Genomic DNA, 27,011 nt, shown 5'->3' with positions numbered 1-27,011 from the left:
ACACACACACACACACATATACATATATACACATATATCTATACATATATATACATATATGTATATATATGTAAGATCTTGCATTGAAGGGGTCCGCAGCAATATATTAACAATTTTAGATCCTTTACTTAAGATATATTCTTACAAAACGAAATATGAATGGAATTGTGGGATATTAACTTTTACCTCAGACTCAACAAGCTCACACAAATACACACACACACACACAGGCAGGCAGGCAGGCAGGCAGGCAGGCAGGCAGGCAGGCACGCACCCACACACACACACACACGCGCACACAAACACCGCAGGTTTAAATACACGTTTATTACAAGCCAAACTACACAAAGTAGTACTGGAACATGTAATTGAACGCATGGGAAGCATTATTTATGAACATTATTGTTTAACACCAGCTAACCCTCCCCATTTATGTTGTAAAAGGCATTTTAATTGTGTTATATAAGTGGTAATAAATGGGTTTTTACACAGCTAGTTTGTTCTCGGTTCGAAGAAATGGCAAAAGAAAAACATAAATTCCAATCTCCTGTAACGACGCTTCCCCCTCACCAACTCTGAAAAACAAAAAAGCTTAATCATACATACAACTGGAGCACACTTAAAAGGACTGTATCAGATCTATCATTTTCTGTGCCAAGCCCTTATTACCCTAACTAGACTCTAACCTCCTCGGTATAAAGGGTGTTTGTTTGGGTGACCTTCAGCTCCTAATAGGATTGATGGAGGCAGAAGGATTGTTTAACTTGAGCCTAATTCCATCTCCTAAGCGGCTCTCGCCCCCGACCCCGGTGCCATCAAACTAATGAACAAATCAAAGCGAGAGAAAGGGAAACAATTGGGTCTGGTGGACGGTGCCCGGGCAAGAGACAGTAAATTGGCAACCAAGCAATTAGTGTGTGTGTGTGTGTGTGTGTGTGTGTGTGTGTGTGTGTGTGTGTGTGTGTGTGTGTGTGTGTGTGTGTGTGTGTGTGTGTGTGTGTGTGTGTGTGTGTGTGTAGGTGCATGACGGTGGATTTGAAGTTTGGATGGTGGGTTTTTAGCCACAGTACAGTCATGTTTCACCACAGCATATTACATTTCCGGACCTTCTTCCCCCACTCCCCTCGCCTCATTATCTTGTACAGAAATGGAAAAAGACCTGTCGGAGGACAATTGTTTTCTGGTCACCACACGAAAAACAAAACAAACAATGAGCACAAAGTGGAGAAGAAAAGCTGTAAACAGTGAAGTAGAGAGTATGAACAGTCTGGTAAAAAAAAATAAAAAATAAAAAAAAGACGACACGGGGCTCTTTATTGCCTCTTTTCCTTCAGTTTGTCTTTGATTTTCTGAGGTTCGTCATACTGGATGAGGCGGAGGATGTCCTTGTTGTCCATCACCCCCTGGATGAATTCACCCTCGGCTATTTTGTCTGTGGAGCAAGGGACAAATCAAGAGCCTTTTAGCGAAAATCAAGACCTTGACAATTTTGCTTTAACCTTTTCCAATGCTGCACCAAAACATCTGTAAAACGACTCTTAATTTGTAGAAATACATCACGACTAATGGAGTCCTTGAGTAGAAGTATTTATTCATTTGCATAGAGAGGGACTTTATTTTCGTAGTGGATTTAGTGGATTTACCGTTCTCCTTCTTTCCAAAGAAATCCCAAATTTTCTCCGCCCTCTTCTCCGGCGTGTTCTCGTCCTCCGGGAGGTTCTTCTGGTCGTCGACGGGGATCATGTTGAATATGGACTGAAGGCAAGAAGAAAAGGGGATTCAGCTCTAGCTTGATATGGGACATGAAAACTCGAGCTGAATTCAGTTCAAAAATATAATAAATTGAAAAGTTCAGTCAGCATTTTAGCGATGAGGTAGGTGCCAATACCAAATGGACCTCAAAATGTTTAAGGAATTTGGAATTTGATGTGTCTAATAAGTCAGTGTTATAATTAAGGACGTTATACCTCACTCCTAAACCTCATTACACTTCTATGTCCAAGCTATGACTGATTTTTCTGTGGTAGTGCGATGGATGTTGGTGGTAATTAGCCATCCACCACCTACTGTGTTGTTGTTTTTCATCCCAAGCCATGGATGTAAAGTCTATCTGTTTCCAGATCCATCCATCCATCCCTTCAGAGTAAAGATAAACGTTCCTGTTCACCTTAACGATCTCCTGGATCTCGTTCTTGCTGATGGTCCCGTTGCCGTCGACGTCGTAGAGGGCGAAGGCCCACTCCAGCTTCTGCAGCGTCTTCCCGCCGGAGGTGAGGTGCAGGGCCACGATGTACTCCTTGAAGTCCAGGGTGCCGTCGGCGTTGGTGTCGAAGCTCCTGAAGACGTGCCGGGCGTAGGCGGTGGGGTCGGCGTCCGGGAAGAAGCTGGCGTAGATGCCCTCAAACTGCTCCTTGCTGATCTTGCCGCTGGGACATTCCTTCAGGAAGGACTGGTACCAGGTGCACAGCTCGGCCTCGGAGTACTTGGTGTTGGACTTGAGGTCTTCCAGAAGCTCCTTGGACAGGGCCCCGCTCTTACTGTTCCCCATTTTTCTAGAGACACTCGAATAAGAGGAGAGAGCTCAGCCGAAGGTCCCAGTCGATCTATTCCTCTCTCGCTCTATAACTCGGTTTGAAGTGACACTTGCGCGGCACTTGTTTGTTTTGCTCACTAGGACGACTCCCTAGACGAGCTGTCTGGGATTATGCTTCTCGCTACCTTAATCCAGACGCGCTATCAGTAAGATTAAAGGGGATAATCACGTCACTCTACGATGACACTATTTTTTGAAGACACACTCCCATCGCCGTACGCAGACGAGCGACGAGAGCCGTGGATCACAGGCGCTGAGGTCAAATAAGTAGAAACCGCTCGCGGCCAATGGTTAACAGGTGATTCTTCCGTGTCCTATCACGTTGATCCACCTTGGTGAATTTGAATGAATCATTTTGGAACAAGTGCTGCGAGAATAAAACGTAATGACTTTGGTTGTCCATTAGAGGGGGCAAAGTAAAATCCCATATGGGTCTAGACTGGAGCCCTAAGGGGTACGGGTACTTCTTCAAGCCCCAACATCTCGATACAATGACTGAGTAAGACTTCTAAATGGGCTATTAAAGTGTTTTCCAGTATAAGCGTGTCATTAAGCTATGTTTAATAAATACTACAAGGTTTTTCTTGTTCAAGCAAGATTCACTTTAACAAGTTACGGTGTTACGATAAACACCGATGGCCAAAAGCTGTTTCTCCACCTCGAGTCGTCTCATCGAGACTTTCCATCCATCATCCAAAACAGGTTCAAACTGTTTATGTCCAGTGTTGGGGTCGTTACTCAAAAGAAAAAGTGACGTATAATACATTACTCGTTAAAAAAAAAAGTACTTTACTTAATTACTCCCTGTAGGATGTAATTAGCTACACTACTCGTTATATTACGCCTGCATTGTGACATAATTGCCACACAGTTGGTCCCCCAGGGGCGGTGCAGACCACGTGCACGCCGCGCTCGATGGGCAGGGGCGTGGCGGGTGAGAGGGGTATCACTGATATTACTCACAGAGAGCACGGTTTCTATGGCAACCCGATTAAATTCTATGATTACGTGTTAAATCTTTGTTCTTTGAAGTGTTTATTACATATTAAACAAATGTAATGTCTGGTTTACAAACGGCACTTTTTACAGTAGTTTTATATATTATGTAAGTTACATGTACTTAAGTAACGTAATGTTTTTTATTCAATGAACAAAATAATATGTATGTCATATGCAAACAATATGGAAAGCAATTATTGTGCTTTATATGCAGTTACCTGTAATCAGACTCTTCTCAGTACATTTTAAAACTTTTTTTTTTTTTTTAAATACATATTTTTGCCGCATTTTACATTTTTCAATGTAACTATTAGGTGAGGAACCGCTGTACTTAGATTTCTCAAGTTGTTATTTGGAGAACGGCTTTTACTAACACGTGAGTTAAGACCTTTTTAAAGTAGCACTTTGGAGTACTCTCTCCACTGCTAGTACCGACAGATTAATCACCATCTGCCACAGTGACGGTAATTAAGGAGCTGCCATGGGAGCGTGGAATGTAATGGGAGAAAATTGGAGCTCGGCCAGCGGCTTTACTGCTGGGGCCTGATACCAAACACTGCTTTGTCCTGATGTCAATACCACTGAGTACTGAAAAGCAACGTAGATATGAGCTTTTTTAAATTCTCATTACGCGTAGGCCTGGACGATTACTCAATATCGTTGTTACGTAGTATTATCTCATCAGAATATTGAGATATCGTCATATCACAACACAAGATTTTGTGGTCTAAATTTCTACTGATAAGATTAAAGAATTCTCAAAATAGGAGGAATTTAATTAGAAATTTCACAATTGAAATCATATATACTTTCTATTAATATATAGTTCAATGCAACATTGTAATGTTGGATTGTTTAAGATTGTTGAGATTTTTAAATCATAAGCATATATTGGGGTAGGTATTGATATTGTGTAAAAGTAGCTATATGATTACCAACAGCAATCATTTAAATTGTCCAGTGCTTGTGATATTTCTTCATGCTGAGAAGTGTGTGACTTTCATTCCTAAAGCAATTTTTGCTAATTCAAGATTTACCTTCGAGTTTTAATGTTATATTACCTCATAAAACCTGATGAAATGGCCCCAAAATCCAAGCTATTGGTAAGAGAGAGAGAGAGAGATAGAGAGACAGAGAGAGAGAGAGAGAGAGAGAGAGCTGTCACTGAATCCGTTGAAATGGATTTATGGACATCCCATTGTTCATTTTCAAGCATCGGAACAATGTTACAACGGAAACAGCTTTGCTATCTCCTGTAGCATCTACAGTACATTCGAATTGATGAGGAAGGAATATAAATCATCTAATAACCTTTTAATACTAAATGAGGAAAATGTGGAAAATGTTTCTTATCTATCTACCTATGTATCTATGTATCTATGTATCTATCTAAGTATCTATCTATCTATGTATCTATCTATCTATCTACATTACTGGATAAAAAAAATAAGGCAGTAGTCATTCACACAGTGGCCTCCCTTCTGTAGAAGTTCCTTAGGGATACATTATGTAATGGGTTAGGGTTACTAGGTTATGTCCAGTGTATATGTGATTGTTTGGACAATCTGTCAGCAACAAATACAATTTTTTATTTTTTTTTCCTGGTTCCCAGAGGCCAGCACTTTGGTTTCCACCTTCCCGTCTCCCCGCCCCTGCCGGACGGACTCAGTTCCCTCCGCAGATGGAGCCGGGACAGAGGACACAATAATCATAACCCAATGTTATTAAATCAGTGTGATCATTTTCAACCCGTCCTGCACTCTCTGCCCCCGGAGAAGAAGGGCAAACAAAGCGCTTGTGTCCAATGTCATTGCACTTGAAGCACTTCCCGAACTGACATACACCATGTAGTGTTCCTCTCCAAAACCTAACATCTTGGGTCTGAGTGGCAATTTTAAGAAACATAAAGACCTGTCTCCGTAGAGACTGGACTTGTTCCAGTTTCTCGTCTTGCAGCAGAGAGCTACGGTTTGGATCGGACTCTATTCAGTTTTTTTTTCCTTCACAAAAACAAATAATTTTTTAAATATTTGTACAAAATCAATAGTCACAAAAACCTACTATTTGTGCTTTGCCGGTAGTCAGATTTGGCTCCACCCCTACTCCACGTGCTTGTCCCGGCAATGTCATTGCTTCCATTCACACACACTTCCATTCATGGCCGTGCCGGCATTTTCTTGGAAATTATGTCTCTAGGCAGAGAGTGGGGAAATATATGGAACGACTTTTACGGAACATTGAGACCGGTTCCGAATCACACATGATGCCAATTTACAGCTTTCAGTGCCAGTGGGAATGGGGTTTATCTATCTATTCAGGACCTGTGAGGCCTCACCTATCTAACAACACAAGGCCTTTTTATATAATCCAGAAGACATTTTGGATTGATGATGAAATGCACAGAACAGTAATCCTCCAGGTTGGATCTCCTTTCTGCTCCTTTGAGTGTTTACAGGAAAATACAGATAAAAGTTGATGTCTAAATCTACCATCTGTCATCTGATTAACTGCGACATTATGTGGAGTATTCCATCAAAGCCAGCTCTCCCCTGGCAGGTAGGCATTATGTAAAAGGCCTAATGTTTGGGGACTATTCGACATTAAGCAGAGGCTTATACCCTTTCATCAAGTGTACGGCTGGATTTACTGTATTCCTCTCATGATGGAATTACACAGAATTGGTTGTAGTCCAGAACAGTTGATTTGTAATTAGACGACAGATTTCTCTGGAAGTTTCTATGCGCAGTAGTTGTATATTCTGTGTTCTACTTTCTAAGAGACAAAAACAGAATATACAGTATATCAGGTTTCTCTTAGGAACGCAAAGTAATGTATTTCTCATAGGTATTTATTTTAAGATGTCCTTTAACACAAATCTGCCAATATACAGTATGTGAGTAGCGGAGACTGAACCTGTCCGAGGAGCTTAAGAGTAGTTTTGGACAGTTCACCAAATGTTTCTGAACACAGGATATAATTGTTTATTGCATATTGTCTTTATTGTCTTTTTTATGTATAAGCTATTGTCTATAATTGGCGACTGCCCCTGTTTATATGAACCTATTGTGGATTGTTGTATTGTTCAAGCAGCAGCTATTGCACCAATCTATGCCCTTTTTTTCCTCCCTAATACAATATTTTCAACTGTTTTCCAGCAACAATAGTCAACAATTAATAATGCAACCGTATCATGGAGACGTGAGGCCATTTAAGAAACCGTAAAAGTGAAAAATACATTTATATTACTAAATTTGCATCTTACAGTAAGTACAAGAACAGAAAAAGCATATACTGTGGGCTGCAATTCCCTGCAAACAATGTACAAGACCCAGAAGTGGCTTACTATAAAAGATGGATGGACGGCCTGTGTCGAAGAGAAGAGAGAACTATATATAATTATAAATATAACGTATTGCTGAGGCTTAAGACAATCTGAGTAGCAATTCATCAAAATGGAGGTGAACCAGCGATGATTAAACTGCAACGAAAGCTATTTAAATGGAAATTGAAGGCATGTGCCTACAGTACATTATTTAAATACCACAGCCATGATAAACTGTAATGGTATACAGTCAGGTCAGACACTAAGAGCCCCAGAGTTCAATAAAGTTTTTAATACTTGCACTGAACCTTTTTGTGCTTGTCTTCATATTTGCACTTATCTTAGACGCTATGACGCATGTGAGGAACACGCTGAGGACATCTGCCGGATATACAAGGGAACACCAGACCTGGAGGGAAACAGAAACGACGAAGGAATACGGAGGGACCAGAGAGAGTGACAGAGCAATAAACAGTGAGATACATGGAGGGCAAGGGACTGAGAGAGAGACAAATATGGCTTGAGAGAGGGAGAGAGGGACAGCTAGAGAGAAGAGAGAAACAGAGAGAGAAAGAGAACACAGGGACAAGACTTTATACACTTGGGAGAGAAGGATAACAAGGAACGTCTAGGTTGCGTAGGCAACCACGGTTCCCTGAGGAGGGACCAGATCAAGAGTCGTGCTGGAGGGCGACCAGGGAGCAGGGCAAGTGAATAGGACTGTTCGAGAGATCGACCCCATCTCGGGTCAGAAGAGCGGAGCTGCTCCGGAGGTTGATCACGTAGGCGGTGCCACCTCAAAGGACAGCCAAGAGTCTGGGGGTCAGCAGAGAAGGCCGACTGACAGAGGTCTGCTTGGACGAAGGCGGAGAAAGCCAACTGGGCGTCAGTGTAGGAAACCGGTGTAGCCAGGGAAACAGGTAGCAGCTGTATCTCAGGAAGAGTAAGTTGCTGTAGCTCAGAGTCTGATGACAACTGCTGCTCAGGGACCGGAGACAGCTGCAGTTCAGGGGCTGGAGACAGTTGCAGTACAGGGACTGGAGACAAACCTGGTGCTTGTTGGGACAGAGGAAAAACAGACACGCACAGGCTGGACGTCGGCATGGGTGACCATGGCTCGGCACCAGGAACGGACTAAGTCTCGACACAGGTGGCCGATGGCTCTGGAACAAGAGCAGGGCTAAGCTCCGGCCGGGGTGCCGGCGGCTCTGGAAAAGAAACGGGCCGAGCCTCGTCAGGGACAGCCGACAGCCCGGGAGTGTAGTGTAGTAAGTGTAGTGCCTGGGACGCGGGGAGCGCGGGACAGCAGAGACTTGGGGCGCTGAGCAGCGGAGACAGCTAGGCTTTGTGCGCAGGTACAGGGAACGCCCACTAACAGGGAATTAACAATGTGAGGAACATTCACTGGGGAAGACAAACAAAATACATTAGGGTAATGACTAGTCACAACTGAGGGGGAAATACACTAGGATGCATGTGGGGAACACACTGAGGACATCTGCTGGACAAACAAGGGAACACAGGACCTGGAGGGAAACAGAGAAACGACTGGACACAGAGGGACCAGAGAGAGTGACAGAGCCAGACAGAGAGAGAGACAAGGAGATACAGAAAGGGAAAGGGATAGAGAGAGAGGCAAAGATGGCTCAAGAGAGAGAGAGAGACAGAGAGAGAGACAGAGAGGGAACACAGGAAGATACCAAGGCAGGGAGAACGCAAGACTACATACTGACTACTAATAACAAAACCATGACAAAGAGTGCATTTTGAGTGGACCGCAGGATGTCCACCTCTTAATAAAATGTATACATAGTTTCTGATGCTGTGCTTTTATTTTGAAATACTGTTTTCAGCCGCATCATGACCCCATATGATCCTGAGCCTAGAGCCACTGATATAAAGCACTGTGCAAAGGTCGTAGGCCATCCAAGGAAATTATGTTTGAATCCATTCATATGGACAGTAGGAGTTTATTTGCTTTTGAAACACTAAATAATATTAGAATAAAAAATACAAGTACTGTGTGGTGTGGGGATGGTGTGGTTTGAGCAGCCACACCTGACCTGGATCTAGGTAACTGGGTACCCAGGATCAGAGTGGCTGCATACCTGTTGCTCGCTGGTTGGTCAAACGAGCAACAGGTAAAACCCCCATCATGACACACACTCCACGAGAGAGCACCTGTGTCCATCTGCTCCGGGGCTTGTTCTATCAAGCCCCCTCTCCACAATAAACTTGTGTGTTTTCAACCCCGTCTTCTGTGTCTCTGTGTGGGAGGTCCCTGAACACACCACTTGGATGGCAGAGGGTAGGCGAAATTGCCACATACTGTAAAAACACAAATACAATCAGAAGCAACATGTCAGTATATTGTGCATCGTCTCTTTGACGGCCAAAATGAAGTAATTTGTTTTAGTAAGCTGCACTGTCATTTTTTACAAGCTTTTAAGCTTCTTGCAGGATTTGCCACAGGTCTTTTTTTTTTTTACTTTGGTTGAATGAATTCTCCTATTTGCAGTCCAAGTGATGCCACACAGCTTAAATTATATTTAATACTTGGACAATCTCTGACAGGTGTTGCATCTGCAGACTTCTGCTTCACTTGGGTTTGGAATAGGTTTATGGTGGCCTTATGATGCTCAAAATGAATACCCAATCTGTTTATCTGTTTTGCAATTCTCCTGCTTTCTGCCCCATTTTGTTTCTTTTGGCTATTCTGCTGGGGTCTGTTTGTCCTAACCGCTTAAAAGTCATGTTTGAGGCCGTGCAGAACTCGTAGGTAGTGAAAGGGGAAGTGGTAGTGGATGCACCCAAATGTACACATGATGGCACCCAAATTCCATCCGTCCTCCCCAGATCGCCCTGGTCTTTCAGATTTACAGTTCAGCCACAGCCGCTTGTTGAGCGCAGATAAAATGATTCATCAGATGGGCATTATCTGTCATGTCCTCCCCGCGGCAAAGTAACCTCCACACAGCAAAGCCAACAATTGGGTGTTGGATTAGTCTCAGGACAGTTCTGTGAATTGCAGTTCTATATTGTCACATTTTTTCATTACATAAAGAGCAGCAATAGCATCACAAAAATTACTCCAACTGTAATTCTAACCATAAAAATAAAAAAAAAATCTTAAATCGAACTGCTACATAATTTCCCCGCACATTAATTCACTGGGTATGCCAACCTGCAAGTTGCCCTTTAATTCCTCGAGCCGCAGTCAGTAGTAGCATGTGCTTCTTTTCAGTAACAGCTCTCTCCTGACTTATATTAGTTCTTTTGAGAGTCAGATTAGAGATGTATGTTCATCGCATATGGACAAGTCTCCGTAAATGAAACTGATATTTCCATAGAGCCACACTGGTTGAAGATGGAATCTAATTAATGTCAAATATCTAGTTACACAAGTTAGTGACATGTGATAGTTTTCCCCTGGTTGCCAGGCTGAAAGTTCACACAACAGCAGTCCTTTAGTCACATACGTGGGAAAAAAAGTGTAACGCCAAAATTTGGGCACCTCACACGCATGCTTGACTCGGGACTCACAGATCCTCGCTGGCGAATGAGATTCGGGAGATTTCGCCGCTCACGGATCTCGGACTCTTTTGCCGGAGTGGCTCACGACTCCCGGGTCATTTTAGATTAGTTTGCTACGAATGAATCGGTGGCAAGTCTTGCATCGCTAGTGCTGACCTGATCTCCAACTCAGGGGTTCCCAACCTTTTTATTATCACAGACCGGACAGCAGCGTGCAAAATTAGCAGTTAGTTAGTTAGTTAGCAGACCGGGTGGGGAGTTAAGAGAGGAACTGTTTGTGGACTGGGGGGAGGCAGGGTTTGACTGAGTGTCTCCCTGGAAAATAAGTACATCTACAATACAATAAAAGGGTATTACGGTCACCAAAGAAAAAAGTACCCCTGCGTAGATAGATAAATACATCTAAACTAAAAAGACTGTTCGCTCGCTTGTTTTCGATTTGAGATAGCTGTGATGGGGCTTTGCAAAACAAACAAAAATAAAAAAAAGCACAGGCTAAATAGGGAACTCGCCAGCTAAGAGTTTTTCAATTTGTTTGTGTTTTTTTTTGTTTTTTTTTGGGGGGGGGGGTCCACATTCTTCCTTGGAGAGCCCTTCTAGGTTGGAAATATTCTGCCACCTCCTTGCAAATTTGAGGTCCCTCCACAGATAGTCAATGGACGGAGGAGTGGAGGTTCTTTATGGTTGATTGCGAGGGTTTGCTTTGGGTCACTCTCTTGTTGGAAGGCCCAACCTCTCCAACAACTTCAATGTCTTTACTGACCCTCCAACATCAAGCCTCCGGAATCTAGTTTACGTTTGATGGAATCAATTCTTTCCTCCTGCAAATACAACGGGTCCTAAAACCCCCATCTGCCAACCTCACACAACCCCGAAGCGTCATGGGTCCACACAACACACACACTTCTCTGGTAAACAGGCTCCCAGCGTTATTTAAAAGAAACATAAAGAGGAATAATAATAAGCCTATCTAATGTTGTGCTTTCTGAGTATTGTGTAGTGAATTTACTATGACTTGCGTAAGACTTCATCTACCGCCGAGTTCACAGTGTTCCCTGCACAGGTGCTCATGGCGGGGGAATTCGGATGGAAGATAATCCCGGCATCCACCGATACGCTCTACCATTTTAAGCTTGGATATTTTAAAGGTTGCATAAGACAACGCTGTTCTCCTCTGATTCAGTGGATTTTGGATTTGTTCCAAGCCGGAGAAACATGACAACACTCACTGTCATGGTTGAGGAAACGTTGACCTTTTTTGGGGTTTTCTGGCGTAGAAGAGGTTGAAACTTAACATTTACACTGCAGAAAAAGTCTGTCCGTTAAGGTTGTTAATATTAACGCATCCGTCTTCATGCATAATGCAACTTATTTTACTACAAAGGTTCTCCTTTTTTTTTTTTTACCTGTCTCTCAAAAACTCTCCCAAAACCTGACCTGCCCTGCCCAACGTCCTGTAGCATCACATAGATTAAACCGAGCTTAACTCGTATTAAAATGTCGTGCTTGCTCATGCGGTTGAACACTGTTGATCACAGGAACTGATTAATTTTGTGTTTGTTATACGGGGCCGGGAGTTCATTTTGTTTTGTATAACCTTGAGTCATCCGCACAGGGATACATACACAATTATTTTCATTTTTATTTAATTTTTTATACTTATTTATCCATTTCTTGACTTGCCTGGCTTTTTGCTGCCGTGACACCTGAATTTCCCTGAGGGGATTAAAAAAGTCTTCTTCTTATCTTGCTTGTGGGGTTTTTAGCATGTTTTGATTTATTTATTTACTTGGCTTGGATTTAGCTCCCAGAGCTGAACATTGATTTGAATCCTTCTTCAGCAAACAGTCTTATTGAAACGCTCATTTAACCTAAATGACCATGATATTCCATTATGCTCATAAATAAGATTTTATATTTTCACGACATAAGCGCCACCAGATGCTTCAGCCTCTGGACTCGCAGCCTTTTTCTAAGATCCTTCATCAGAATTAATACTGTTATGTACCATGTGTTTGTCTCCATTTCCCATGAACCCCTCAGCCGGTGGTTGATGGCTAATCTCTAATGCAGCGGCAGAGGCAGTTATAGAGAGGGGGAAATGACAAATCGACAAATCATTCCGAATTAAGGCAGCAGGATATATTTCCCCCCCAGACATCTGCCATCTCTTTAACATATTTACTCAAGTAATTCCTCTTGCTTTGCGCGGACATCCCACGTCGCCGGGTGATTGGACGGCAGCAGATTTGCCCTGCCCGCCCGCACACACAGCGCGGCATTACGGCAGTGCGAGTCTGCACATTATGTCACAGTTTGCTGACTGTAAAGCATGTATTTGATCTAATCTCTATGGTCGCAATTACTTTTGAGATATACTTCGACAAGACATGTCGGAGGAGGAGGAGGGGGGGGGGGGGGAGGGGGGCGACATCGGGCAAAGGCCAACTGAAAGATCCTTGCAACCCAGATTAAAAAGTACGATTGAACTAATCTTTTTTTTTTAACGGTAAGGGAGCGTCTGGCGTATAATTTGCCATTTGTAATAGATAATATTACAGTTTAAAGATTTTGAGAAAGAAAGGGGGAGGAGCCAGATGATGGGGATGGACAAATCGGATGGATGGATGGATGGATGGATGAGAGAGAGCGAGAGAGAGAGAGAGAGAGAGAGAGAGGGAGGAGAGGAGTGGGAGTGAGGACACTTGAAATGATGGCGCGCAGATGATGGAGAGTGTTGGGACTGAGCGGGGGATTCTGTGGTTTCAGAGGACGCGGGAGCAGCATGAGACCATCAATCATCAAGGGGGGGAGAGAAGCACACCACCACCCCCGCCTCCATCCCCACCCACCACCTCCACCCCTCCACCTCTTTACCACCCAAGGACCTCAAAGGCGACCGAGATTATGAAGATTTGATATAAAGGGAGGGGAGGGGGCGGGAAAGGAGAGGAAACGAAGCGCGGTGGGCGGCGGTGGCGGCGGTCGTTGGTTGGCGGGTCGGCGGTGGCGGTTGGGTCGAGGCTACATATCGGAAAGCCGGGATTAGTCGCCGCTCCACTCGGTCTGGTCCCATCTCCGCCCTGGCCTGGACCATGAGGCTAGAGCGCGGCCAGCGGGCTTCCCTGGCGCTGACCCTCAACTACGTGGCGTTCGCCTTCGCCTTATCCGCCGTCACCACCAGCTACTGGTGCGAGGGCACGCGCAAGGTGGTCAAGCCCTTCTGCACGGGGCCGCCCGTCAAGGTGAAGCAGTGGTTCTGCATCCGCTTCAACAGCTCCAACATCAACGACAGCCGCCTGGTGCAGTACATCTGGGAGAGCGGCGAGGAGAAGTTCATGATGAGGAAGTTCCACACGGGCATCTTCTTCTCCTGCGAGCAGGCGGCCGACATGAACGGTGAGAGGCGTTCAAAGCTTCTTTTTTTTTTTGGCCGCCTTGGTCTCAGGAAGTCAAAAAACGGGGAGTTAGGGACGGGACGGACGGATCTTCCCGCGGGAGCTCGTCCGTCCCGTCCATAGCCCCGTATTTTGGAACGGGGACGGGCGACTGAAGCGCGCCCGTCCCATTCGGGGCTGAAACCTGTACGGTAGCACGGACAGGTGAACAGGTAAAGCAAACCTGTACTGTATACAGTGTGTTGTGTTATGGTCAGGGTTTAAATCGTCTTGACAGAAGTACTTTAACTCAGGCAGGGCATGAACAACAAGGCATAAAATATAAACGTACGTTCCCATCCGTCGGTTTAAACTGGGAGATTTGGCTAAAACTGATTTACACGTAGCCTGACTGGATGATAGGTAAAAGGACTAGAATTAGTCGATTCACACTTCATGTTCACGTGACGGATGCCGGCTTTAAGTGTGAAATGTCCCGGCTATTTTCGAGCCTGGGCTTTACCTTCGTATCTCGCCCGGCCACGGTGCTGGTCAGATTTGATCACCATGGAGGGAGACAAAAAAAAATTGAGGTCCGGGCCAAAGATGAAAGGAATTATTATCCTTTGAGGTTAACGTGATGGATTCTGATTTGAACTTCAAACAAATGGTGTTCCAGTCTAACTTTTAGCATGCTAGCGCCAGCAGATTTATACAATTTCTCTGAGCACCGCGTGCAATGTCACCCACTATGAATATTTGACGAGCTCAGATGCTATTTTTTTATATAATACGCAAAAATAACTCGTTAATTTCCATATTGGGCTGGATGAGCATGGATTGAAAATGCTTGCATGAGACGTCGATCGTTTTTTAAGCACAAATGCCACAGAAACTAAACACTTTTTTAACGTCATAAGAGAAGGAAGAAAGTGATTTAAAGAACCCAAATGTGTCATTCTTCGAATTTTGTCATGTGTATTCTTACACTACAAACACAATGGGATATGGAATGAACTATAATTCTTCATACACATTGAAATGGCTGTGAGTGTTATTTCTGACAAATAGTATAATACAAAGTTGTATTACAAAATGTAATAAGTAAGTAATAAGTAATAAATAAGTATACGTAAAAACAGCTTTTGTTCCTTGGAAAACACTATGTAATCTAAAATTGCTCGTTGTGGGATTATATCAATTTGTAAAAATGCTACGTAATCTTAACTAGTCCTCAAACATTAATAATGGCAATAACAAAGCGGATAATTTGCTGCTTGTGTTTCTGTTTCAGGGTTTGACTGCAGAGACTTCTCAGAGATTGCACCTGAGCACGAACGAGGTAAAATGAGAGGTTTGCTACTATCATTATTGTTATTATGATTATTATAATGATGTGATGTAAGGTCTACTGTTGCTATTATTGTTATTGTTAGTTTGCTTGAAATTCTGGAAAGTTGAAGCTTGCATTTAAAATATATGTTTTAAGATATAAAATCTCCACCGTTTTTAAACAGTGTTGTAAAACCACACATTCCACTGTACAATGCCTGGCATTCAAAGCAGCTGACCTGACAAAATGTGTCATTTGGAGATCTAAATGCTCAAACAAAACGAGAGTGAAATAAATGTAAATAAATCCATTCATAAGGCTTATGCTGAATTTCTCTTGCTTGAACTCAAAGTGAGAGAAACTCAAAAGTTCGACCTCAAAACCTATAAACTTAGTTTCAGCGGCAGCTACCATTGTACGCTAGAATACTGTTTCTACTGTGAATGTGACTGTTTATAAACACACATAAACTCATAAAGCTTTTATAAAGAGGATTAAATCCATTCTAATATGTCTAATCTGTTAAATCGGACATGAAAGCCAATGGAGGTTCTTTAATAAGCCTCTGTGTGGCACTTATGTTAAGCTGCACAAATACTGACAAGTCCACAAGATATCAACAAAACAATGCCACTTTTGACTGTTTTACTATTCAAAAGACGGGATTAACCTGCGTCATATTATGGGATGCCTTTCTATTTATGTGTTTTTTTCTATTTGCCTTTCTATTTATGCCTTTCATCCCTGAGGCCTCATGGATGAGGTGCTTCCTGTGCGTGTGCGTGTACATGTGCGCGTGTGGAGGCTACTCCCCCTTTCCCGAATGTACAAGTGTCTACCTTTACTCATGTAAGGATGACAGTATTATAGAACAAAACAAAATCTCTCTCTTTCCCACCCTCTTTCTCTCTCTCTCTCTCTCTCTCTCTCTCTCTCTCTCTCTCTCTCTCTCTCTCTCTCTCTCTCTCTCGTTCAGGGGTCCTGTGGCTCTGCATTGTGGCCGAGAGCCTGTACCTCACCCTGCTGTTCATGGGTGGCGCGCTCATGACCTTGGAACAGTGTCCCTGCTTCAGTGTCATGAACAAGCTGAAGCTCAATGCCTTCGCTGCCTTGTGCACCGCCCTGTCAGGTACGGTGACGTCACACTGCCATGTCGAACCCTTTACCTTTTTTCCCCCCCCCGGTATGAGCTAATTGTCAAAGCATGAACAAGAAAAGTCATCCATCTCCCGTTCCATTGACTCACGGTGTTAGGGTGAGGGGTAACCCTAAACAGTCGTGGGAAATCTTGGGTATGCAGGAAGTGATATTTGAAATCAAGCTCCACAAATCCAATGCAGCAAAGAGAAAACAAAGAAGGGTATAGCTATACCTGCCTAGAAGATATTTTTGCTATTTTTGCCATATGTTTTTTTTTTCTCACTCTGTGAGTAGACTTACTCCGCTGATTTTTTACTTTTGCATTCTTTCAGTCTGACTTTCCCATTGCATCGGAGCCATGTAGGCAAAAGTCGATGTGCCACTAGCACTCGTGGCCACAGATGCGCTTTTGCAAAATTGCATAGTTCAGTTTCCACTTTTGTGACAAAATCGAGTCAAGGTTCATTGGGTAATTAGATCCTGATTCTTAGTGAGCTCAGGGTGGTTAAGACCGGAGAATGTGATCCGTGTGAAGCCATGAATCTCTTCTCTTAACAATGTATGTCCACCAGCTCGTCTTTGGTTCTTGCTTTCCATCCCCCCTGCTCCACATTAGACCACATTAGACCACACTGCATGAAGAAAGGAAAAAAAACCTTCAAGTCCTTCTCTTTACATACTCGACCCTAGCATGGCTAACAGCCCCGTACGCCCTAACCCTACACTCAAAGACTATACGTACATGCAGATGTTAACCTTATGCCCTAACCCCATACTCATGTGCTCTACATCCTAACCCTACGGATTGCAGATGGTTACTCTACATCCGAACCCTATATAAGAGCCCTACGCCCAAACCCTAGACCCTAACCATGCGCATGGACCCTACACCCTAACCCAAAGCATTACAGATGTAAACCTCACGCTCTAAGCCTATGCACTAACCTTATGGACCACACCTAAGCACGGATGCCAAGGTCTAACCCGGCACTCTAACCATATGCACCAACCCTATGCCCAAACCCTAAACACAAAGCCTATGTGCTAACCATATTCACGAACACCACATCCTTACTCTATTCAATAACCTTCAAATTTGTGAAGATTTGTGGGATCTGTAGTCCTACCAAAGCAAATGCCTGCCCAGCCCTCAAATTCAGCTCGACAATAAAAAAATCTGGGTGTAGTTAAAAAAAAGTTACATCACAAATAATAAATAAACTTGACACACGTGTGAATAAGCAGTGTCCTGTCGCATGCTGTTTTGTTGCATACATTACAATTACAGTAATTTCGGGAAAAAATGTCAAATTTGGCACTGGGTTTAAATTCATCATGATATCCAGGAGTTGTGTAATCAAGCAACAGCTGGCCGAGGAACGTGGTGCACCGTGCCAACAGGAAATTGAAAGTGAGCGTGTCCCAAAGGTTGTGGTGATTGTATTCCCTCCACCCTCCAGTGCCCCTTGTGGTATGTGCCAAGCCCAAATTAAACAGTTTCCCGTAGTAGGACGGCAATCGTAATCGCCATTGTTATGTCGGAGGTCCAAACAAGTAAAGCAGTGTGTGAATGAAATGGAAACCCACAAAGGGACAACCCATCTGTTGTCGTTCATTTCTAACATCTAACTAGGAGGGACTGCCACTGACCAATTAAGGGGATTGAAGACTCGACTGTCACCATGAAAAAAGGCGTAAATGTGATCTTATTTTGTAAAAATGCCTTTGTGAAATTTCACTTTACTTTTGTAGGTTGAGTGCTGATTAGTGGTAAAATAAATAAATAAACAAACAAACAAACAAATAGATAAATTAATACAATCTTCGGTTTAAAAAATAAATTAATACAAGTAATTAAGGGACGTCTATTACAAAAGCTTTCATAAAAGTGCGATACTTCGTCATCTTCCTGAATTGGTAGCACAGATGGAGATGCAGCAAATGTAACAATCAGTGGGGGTAGATGTGCTGTTGTACCCAATGGATTATAAAGCTCTGACTTTTCCTCAGCAAAACCTTTTCGCAAAGGAAGACACACCAATCAACCGGGAGGGCCTGATGAAAACCCATTTTATCCCAACCCAGATGGAGCAGGGCCAGGCCAGCAGGTGGGACTGTTAAAGGAGGGAGGTAAAAACGACTCGCTGGGTAGTGCTCGCTAGCGGCGGGAGCCAGCGGCCTGTGCAGCGGCCACTCGCTGCCTCAGAGGATTTGCTAGTTTGTGGACTAATCGGATTGGAGCTGGGGCAGCGTTTTTTGGCCATGACAAGTCCAGGCCGGAGGAGTCCCCCTCCACCCCCCCCCCCCCTTCCCCATCAGCTGCTCAACTCCCCCTTCCCCTGACCCCCATCCCCCTGTTGTTATGCACTAATCCCAGGAAAAGCGGCTGTACAGTTCCAGAATGTCGGCTGAGAGATGGGCAGGCACTGGGAGCCAAGGCAAGGAGAGCACAGGCGATCACCTCGCCAGTGTCTGTCGGCGGGAATATCGCACAAAAGTGTTTGGCTTGTTGCAGGAGGCAGATGGAATGCTGGGACACGTTTTGGGCACGGAAATGCCTGAGCAAGCTGAGCAAATCTGCAGTGAGGGATGTTTGCTCATATGGGCTCTCTGTCTGTCTGGGTTAACATGGGGGAATGACAAGAAAATTCCGCCGCAACTACTTTTTGTATTATAAGCTGTAATGCAAAACGGACATGAAAAATGCCCTAATACTTTTGCTTTTGTAGAAGCACAAACATTAAAGCTGTGTTGTGCAAAGTACATTTTATAAAGTAGTGGGGTTCAACATGCCTGTGAAATTAAAAATGAATTAAACTCCCCACCCCTACTACCCCTACCTCCTAACCACTACCATGCTCCTGGACCACGGTGTTCCAAAAAATCTCTGACCAATCAGGGAGTGCAGTGCGATCAAGAATCTTACAGGTCCAGGAGCTTTTGTCAACATGGTGCAGGAACCAGTACGCTGATGGGTGTCGACAGACAGTGAGTCCGTGTCTTGGAATAACTAGGACTGCCTGGTGCTTATCTGCTATTCAGTAGTTTTAAAATGAAGTGTTACCTTGTTAACTGAATAGAGGGTGGATTTGTAAGGGGTGACGGTATACCTGGAGAGCTTATTTTACATGTACGCCAACATATTGGTACTTCTGCGTGACATTCTGGAGTTATTTGTTACTCAATTCTCCACCCCCGATGCCTCCTCTGCTGCAATATCTCTATGTCCCCTTGGAGATTAAGTTTATGCAATATGGCCTCATCTAATCTACACCACGCTGCGGACCAGGGCGGGCTATCGAGATGTGATACTCCTTTGGCAAAATCAGTGGCATTCCCTGGTAAATTTCTTCAGTGTAACAAAACCCATAATGAAATTGAAGGTTTGAACACAACAAGTAGATTGGTCATGCAGTTTACTTTTTACGAAAAAAACAAGGCTTAGTTGTTGTTGATACAAATATTGAAAAAATGCAATCAAAATAATTGTTTATTTGTAACCGGTATCAGCATCAAGCTACAGTAATAATTTGATTTCAAATGAATACCCCGATTTCTTTTTGTTCACAGGCCTGTGTGGCATGCTGGCCCACATGATGTTTACCACCATATTCCAGCTGGCTGTGGCTATGGGACCGGAGGACTGGCGGCCCAAGACCTGGGACTACAGCTGGTCTTATGTGTAAGTAAAACCATTATCTAACTGTATTATTATTATTATTATTATTATTATGGCTTTATTCCAGAGAGTAGCTTCAGTGCCACGGTATAATGTAAGCCCTAAACCTAACCCCGCCCCACCTCCTTCCACTCTCACACATCCTTGTGGGCACCACATATTGTTGCCCAATTGACTACACGGGTAAAGAAGATGGATGGATGGATGGAGGGATGAATGGATGGATGGATGGACATTGTACATGTGGCATAGACTAGGTTTATTATGTAACATTGAGCACTGAATTTCTCCCTGGCCCTCCCTCCTCCCTAGCTTAGCGTGGGGCTCCTTTGGAACGTGCATGGGGTCGGCGGTGACGGCGCTGAACCGCTACACCAAGACCATCATCGAGTTCAAGTACAAGCGGCGGAACATCGAGAAGAACCTGAGGATCAAGGAGAAGCTGATGGAGCTGGACCTCCCCGAGCAGATGTGGGACATGTATCTGACCGCGGTGCCTGCCGACGTAGAGGCCCCACTAGAACTGCCGGTAAACGGGCACAAGCCGCCCAGTGGAGCGGCCTACATGGTTGGCGTGGACAGTGTGCCCGACCAACAAGGAGAGGCCTACTGCTGAAGAAGGTCACCAAAACCCCTGGATATGGACCTAGATTCTGTGCCAAGACGGGACACCTCCATGGACACAGTGGAATGGATTTAATGATTCTATGACAGGACATCGTTTCTACTGCGTTTGGGGTTTTTGTGGCCCTTGACGACACAACAAAGTGTTTCTGTGAAACAAGGCCAAGGAATGCGGGATGTTTTTTTACTCTTTGCTTAGAATCAAATCAATGTTGGTGATACTTGTAAAAAGGAAGAGAGGCTGCTGGGCATGCGGCTTACCATTGCAGCATCATTTTCAAACATCTATTCCAAGAGGCATTCTAGGTGTAATTAGGCATTTTAGCACTGGCTGGAGAAGCTCATAAGCTGCTTGTCTGATCCCAGTGACTGACGAGGACTTGGTGGAACACATCAGTAGGAGAAACAATGGGACTACTGTATGTGGGAGCAAATTCTCTCTTCTGTCGAGCACATGAGATCACCATTACTGCACTATGCCACAACATTGACCAAGTGACTAGACTGCACTCTATGTGGCTCCGGATTCAAAACCATGACCACGATAATCACGACTGTCAAAACTGTCCCGAAAACAGGGATGGGATGAACAAGATTTTACATGAACTGTATCTGTGTTTTTTACCGTGCCGCTCATGTGGAGCTGAGAGGATCAGCCGCTGGATGCTGCAGGGACGACAAATCAGACACACCATACTCTGTAAACATATGTTACCTTGAGGAAAAAAAACTGTGTTCAATAAATCTTCAGCACATCTTGAGAGAAGCAAAAAAGAGTTAAAAAATGGCGTAAATCGCGTTAGATTTTTATTTTTTGAGGAGGAAAAGCACGCTTACCTGAGCGCAAATTTAAGGAATGCCTTGAGTTACTGTATGAATCTATCTTCATTGTTCTTCTGCTCTTACGTTTTTACACTGATGGACTAGATATCGAAGCCTGTCTTGGGCTTTTGACATAATTTTCATTTCTCTAATTAAGACTCTGCTTTTCTAGCATTTTAATTTTTAATTTTAAGGTTATTTTGCTTGTAAAAGGCCAGCTATGGTGAATTTCTTGTTGTCTGTGGCATTTATCTATGACTCAAGTACATGTGTTTGGTATAAAGGGTATCAAATATAGCGGTATACAAGACTGACATCTAGTGGGAAATAATGTAAGTACACAAGAGAATGTAAGCGCTTAACAGTTTACTGTAACAAGCTTTTGATTACTTTTTTGTGGTAGAATATTGCATTTCAATTGCCATTAGTATTGGAATTGAAGGTCGTTTGGCCTTTTTTTAGGAGAACCGTTAATAGAAAAAAAAAGTTTAAATAATATTTGTCTCTTGCAAACGGAGGGATTGTGAATAAGCCAAAAATATTTTTATGCTAAAAGGTACACTGCCAAGGTTCTAGCGTAAGATTAATTTCTAAAGCTTATAATGTAACAGCATGTGTCTTCCTATTGCAGAAGAGTCACGGTTCATTTGCCTCAACCAAACTGATTACACAAACTGATTTCTGACACACCTTCATCTATTACCACATTTCTAACATTGGTTAAAAATTCCCTTGACATTTGAATGGAAACATATGTTTGTGGATTGTTTTACATTTTTAATGACTGCAATGCAACCATGCATCCGGCGATTATGTAATAAACTGGTCGACCTGGATCTGGACCAAGGGCCGTGAAGAGAAAAGCCACCTCTCCAAACAGAAGGTCCTCAGTCCGCCCGAATGGAGCTCCATCTGTCCCTGCTTGTACCTGGTCTCCAATATTAGAACTCCAATACGGAATTAGTGAGCATTACACCCCCTGTTTCAGCTGTTTCAAGGGTTAGGGATGATTTGACTAGGTCCAGGGTCCAGATCCAACTTTGTCATTTTTCAGGGACTGTCTGGAAGTGGTTTGCTAGTGTATAGTATTGAAGTTTGACAAAATTATGTGAACGCCTGGAAAAGTCATTAAATCCAAGCAGTATGGCAAATAAAGGAGAAAATGATCCGACTCTCTATTAAGCATATATATTGCCTTTAAGGTCTTGCCTCTCAATCAAGCTTGATATGACTGATTATTGTTGTGTCATAACCACAAATTGGTGGACTCACATAATACAGTATTTGTCCTGAACTTTAACTGACGTATTCAAGTTCTCCATCAGGTGAATGCTATGTTATATACATTATGTAAACAGTACATATATTTATTAAAGCTGTAGTTGCGTTTAAACTGTTTAAAGCTCTAGTTGCGTTTCAAATGTCGCAAGCTCTAGTATGTGTATATATATATATATATATATATATATATATAATAGCATTCACCCAATGGAGAACTTGAGTACACCAGTTAACATAATAATATAATTAATATAACCCCCTCATCATCAGATAACCCACATTTCAATAAAAGAAAAACATTCGAGATTTGTATTTTATTAATAAATATTTTACCATCACAACATTCAAACATATAATTAAATATAACCTAATATTGAGGTAAATATGAATTATGCAATTTCATCTTGTACATGTGAATCACCCAAGGAAATTGAAAACATGACATACATGAAATATGTCTTAACCAATGTGTGGTATTCAAATATGTGGAAATTAGTCCATAAACTGTGAAAACTATAAAGAAAAGAATTACAAAAAATATATATTAATTCAAATGTCCATGAGCTGTGCATTCAGAGTCCTAAAGGTTTTCAAGTGTTCAAGTGAGTTGTGTTGAGGTAGCAGACAAAGTGATGGATGATCAGATCGGTTCCTGTCGGTTCTGTTGCAGTTCATTTTAATTAATGACGAGGTCCTTGTAAGCGCTCCTTGGGTTCTCCTCAATGTATTTCTTTATGTACCAGCAAGAGACGTGCGCTTTCAGGCTTTCTTCAACCAAAAAGTCCATCGCAGCCTGTGAAATGCAAACATCTACTGATTAAGGGTTTCTCAAGTTTAGCAGTTTGGAGATTGAAGCATTTAAAATGTTGAAAGCTCCAGCTGCATACAGAATGTTGCAAGCCTCAGTTGTGTTTCGAATGTTTAAAATTCTAGTTGCGCTTAAAATGTTTAAAGCTCTAATTGCATTTCAAATGTTGCAAGCTCTAGTTGCATATGAAATGTTTTAAGGCTCTAGTTGCGTTTAAAATGTTGCAAGCTCTAATCACGTTTCAAATCTCTAAAGCTCTAGTTGCGTTTAAAATGTTTAAAGCTCTCGTTGCATTTAAAATGTTGAAGGCTCTAATTACGTTTAAAATGTTTAAAGCTCTAGTTGCCTTTGAAATGTTAAGAGCTCCAGTTGTGTTTATAATGTTGCAAGCTCTAGTTGCTTTTAAAATGTTGCAAGCTCTAATTTCATTTAAAATATTAAAAGCTCTAGTTGCGTTTAAAATGTTTAAAGCTCTAGTTGCATATAAAATGTTTTAAAGCTCTAGTTGTGTTTAAAATGTTGCAAGCTCTAGTTGCATTTAAAATCGTTAAAGCTCTAGTTGTGTTCAAAATGTTTAAAGCTCAAGTTGTGTTTATAATGTTGAAAGCTCTAATTTCGGGTAAAATGTTTAAGGCACTAGATGCATTTAAAATGTTGCAAGCTCTAATTTCATTTAAAATATTTAAAGCTCTAGTTGCGTTTAAAATGTTTAAAGCTCTAGTTGCATATAAAATGTTTTAAAGCTCTAGTTGCGTTTAAAATGTTTAAAGCTCTAGTTGCATATAAAATATTTAAAGCTCTAGTTGCGTTTAAAGTGTTGCAAGCACTAGTTGCATTTAAAATCTTTAAAGCTCTAGTTGTGTTTAAAATGTTTAAAGCTCTAGTTGTGTTTAAAATGTTGAAAGCTCTAACTTCATGTAAAATGTTTAAGGCTCTAGATGCATTTAAAATGTTGCAAGCTCTAATTTCATTTAAAATATTTAAAGCTCTAGTTGCGTTTAAAATGTTTAAAGCTCTAGTTGCATATAAAATGTTTTAAAGCTCTAGTTGTGTTTAAAATGTTGCAAGCTCTAGTTGCATTTAAAATCGTTAAAGCTCTAGTTGTGTTCAAAATGTTTAAAGCTCAAGTTGTGTTTATAATGTTGAAAGCTCTAATTTCGGGTAAAATGTTTAAGGCACTAGATGCATTTAAAATGTTGCAAGCTCTAATTTCATTTAAAATATTTAAAGCTCTAGTTGCGTTTAAAATGTTTAAAGCTCTAGTTGCATATAAAATGTTTTAAAGCTCTAGTTGCGTTTAAAATGTTTAAAGCTCTAGTTGCATATAAAATATTTAAAGCTCTAGTTGCGTTTAAAGTGTTGCAAGCACTAGTTGCATTTAAAATCTTTAAAGCTCTAGTTGTGTTTAAAATGTTTAAAGCTCTAGTTGTGTTTAAAATGTTGAAAGCTCTAACTTCATGTAAAATGTTTAAGGCTCTAGATGCATTTAAAATGTTGCAAGCTCTAATTTCATTTAAAATATTTAAAGCTCTAGTTGCGTTTAAAATGTTTAAAGCTCTAGTTGCATATAAAATGTTTTAAAGCTCTAGTTGTGTTTAAAATGTTGCAAGCTCTAGTTGCATTTAAAATCGTTAAAGCTCTAGTTGTGTTCAAAATGTTTAAAGCTCAAGTTGTGTTTAAAATGTTGAAAGCTCTAATTTCGGGTAAAATGTTTAAGGCTCTAGATGCATTTAAAATGTTGCAAGCTCTAATTTCATTTAAAATATTTAAAGCTCTAGTTGCGTTTAAAATGTTTAAAGCTCTAGTTGCATATAAAATGTTTTAAAGCTCTAGTTGCGTTTAAAGTGTTGCAAGCACTAGTTGCATTTAAAATCTTTAAAGCTCTAGTTGTGTTTAAAATGTTTAAAGCTCTAGTTGTGTTTAAAATGTTGAAAGCTCTAATTTCATGTAAAATGTTTAAGGCTCTAGATGCATTTAAAATGTTGCAAGCTCTAATTTCATTTAAAATATTTAAAGCTCCGGTTGCGTTTAAAATGTTTAAAGCTCTAGTTGCATTTAAAAATTGTTGCAAGCTCTAGTTGCATTTAAAATCTTTAAAGCTCTAGTTGTGTTAAAAATGTTTAAAGCTCTAGTTGTGTTTAAAATGTTGAAAGCTCTAATTTCGTGTAAAATGTTTAAGGCTCTAGATGCATTTAAAATGTTGCAAGCTCTAATTTCACTTAAAATATTTAAAGCTCTAGTTGCGTTTAAAATGTTTAAAGCTCTAGTTGCATTTAAAATCGTTAAAGCTCTAGTTGTGTTTAAAATGTTTAAAGCTCTAGTTGCATTTAAAATCTTTAAAGCTCTAGTTGTGTTTAAAATGTTGAAAGCTCTTATTTCGTGTAAAATGTTTAAGGCTCTAGATGCATTTAAAATGTTGCAAGCTCTAATTTCATTTAAAATATTTAAAGCTCTCGTTGCTTTTAAAATGTTTAAAGCTCTGCTGGTGTTTAAAACGTTGCAAAAGTTGGCCCGGGCGTGTCAACGTTTTTAACATCGGGAACCATCAATTTCACATGCATTAGGTCTTGGGCACCATTTGGTAAGATTTTGTCTCCGGGAGCCCAATCAAGGTTTTTATATATATAGTCCGATATAATTGAGCGTCTACACTGCAGCTCGGGGAGTAACAGCGAAACGGAAACGGTTCAACCGTTTCGCTGTTAATCCTTTTATTATTTTATTTTATTTTATTAACCGTTTCATCTGGGGACCCGACTGGAACCTCCTGAAGGGGCCACTGGCGGGGTCCCCGAACCGCGCTCGGCCTACGACAGCAGCTGTTCCTCACCTTGGACAGCAGAGCGGCGACACCCCTTCCCCGGAATGTCTCGGGAACCACGGTTGACACCAGATCCACGTGTTTCTCCCCGGTTAACGTGTACCTCAGCACCGCATGTTCCGCGTCGCCTTCAGCGGAGAAAACAACAACAACAACAACGCTGGAGTTAATAGTTCCAGGTCTCCATGGCTCCCTGGGGGGCGGCGGTGTCGGCCGAGGCCGCAAACGGAAGCCGCGGCCTCGAGTTACAACCTTCCCCCGGAGTGGAAGCCCCGGCTTCACCCGGTTGACTCACCCGCCGAGTTCCGCAGGCTGACGGTAAAGCGCAGGTTGCGCCGGTCATGTTCCACTTTTAAAACACCGTTTGAATGCAAAGAATAAGACCTGACAGGGCAGTTCCCGCTCAACAAAATAAACCTGGAAAATTGTCTAAAAGTCATTATTTTGTTACGGGTGCAGAGTGCGCTTCAGAGGCGGTCGTTCATAATTCACCATGAATTATGACCAGCAGGCGGCGCTGCTGCATTGCACTCATAAAAGTGTGTATTGTCCTATAAAACTGTATTGTATAAAATATATATATATATTTTTCTATATTAAAATCTACATGAAGTAAAATACATGATAGAATGTTTTCATAGATATGAATATATTTTTATACTATCATTTTTATTTTGA

The 27,011-nt window shown here is 42.0% G+C and overlaps 3 protein-coding genes across 3 annotated transcripts; 1 reads left to right on the top strand and 2 right to left on the bottom strand.

Moving 5' to 3' along the window:
- Positions 1–1,313: 1,313 nt before the first annotated feature.
- On the bottom strand, positions 1,314–2,548 carry rcvrna (recoverin a; the record flags this gene model as incomplete). The annotated part of the gene is made up of 3 exons (XM_080009242.1): positions 1,314–1,432; positions 1,644–1,755; positions 2,168–2,548. The coding sequence occupies 3 exons, from the start codon at positions 2,546–2,548 to the stop codon at positions 1,314–1,316; spliced, it is 612 nt and encodes a 203-aa protein (XP_079865368.1).
- A 10,995-nt stretch (positions 2,549–13,543) lies between these two features.
- LOC307236407 (germ cell-specific gene 1-like protein) lies at positions 13,544–20,593 on the top strand (the record flags this gene model as incomplete). Its single annotated transcript, XM_080008820.1, has 5 exons — positions 13,544–13,847; positions 15,120–15,167; positions 16,135–16,287; positions 19,869–19,980; positions 20,290–20,593. The coding sequence occupies 5 exons, from the start codon at positions 13,544–13,546 to the stop codon at positions 20,591–20,593; spliced, it is 921 nt and encodes a 306-aa protein (XP_079864946.1).
- Positions 20,594–23,003: 2,410 nt separating this feature from the next.
- On the bottom strand, positions 23,004–26,791 carry LOC307236643 (protein NATD1-like). The gene is made up of 3 exons (XM_080009119.1): positions 26,629–26,791; positions 26,343–26,461; positions 23,004–23,497 (listed from the first exon to the last, which is right to left on the bottom strand). Exons 1-3 carry the CDS (start codon positions 26,771–26,773, stop codon positions 23,381–23,383), a joined length of 381 nt encoding a protein of 126 aa, XP_079865245.1. The 5' UTR covers positions 26,774–26,791; the 3' UTR covers positions 23,004–23,380.
- Between the last annotated feature and the right edge of the window lie 220 nt (positions 26,792–27,011).

Source organism: Zeus faber, assembly GCF_960531495.2.
Source record: "Zeus faber genome assembly, chromosome: 11".
Classification (NCBI taxonomy): Eukaryota; Metazoa; Chordata; class Actinopteri; order Zeiformes; family Zeidae; genus Zeus; species Zeus faber.
The sequence above is the reverse complement of the archived record's forward strand: the minus strand, read 5'-3'. Positions and strand labels throughout refer to the sequence as shown.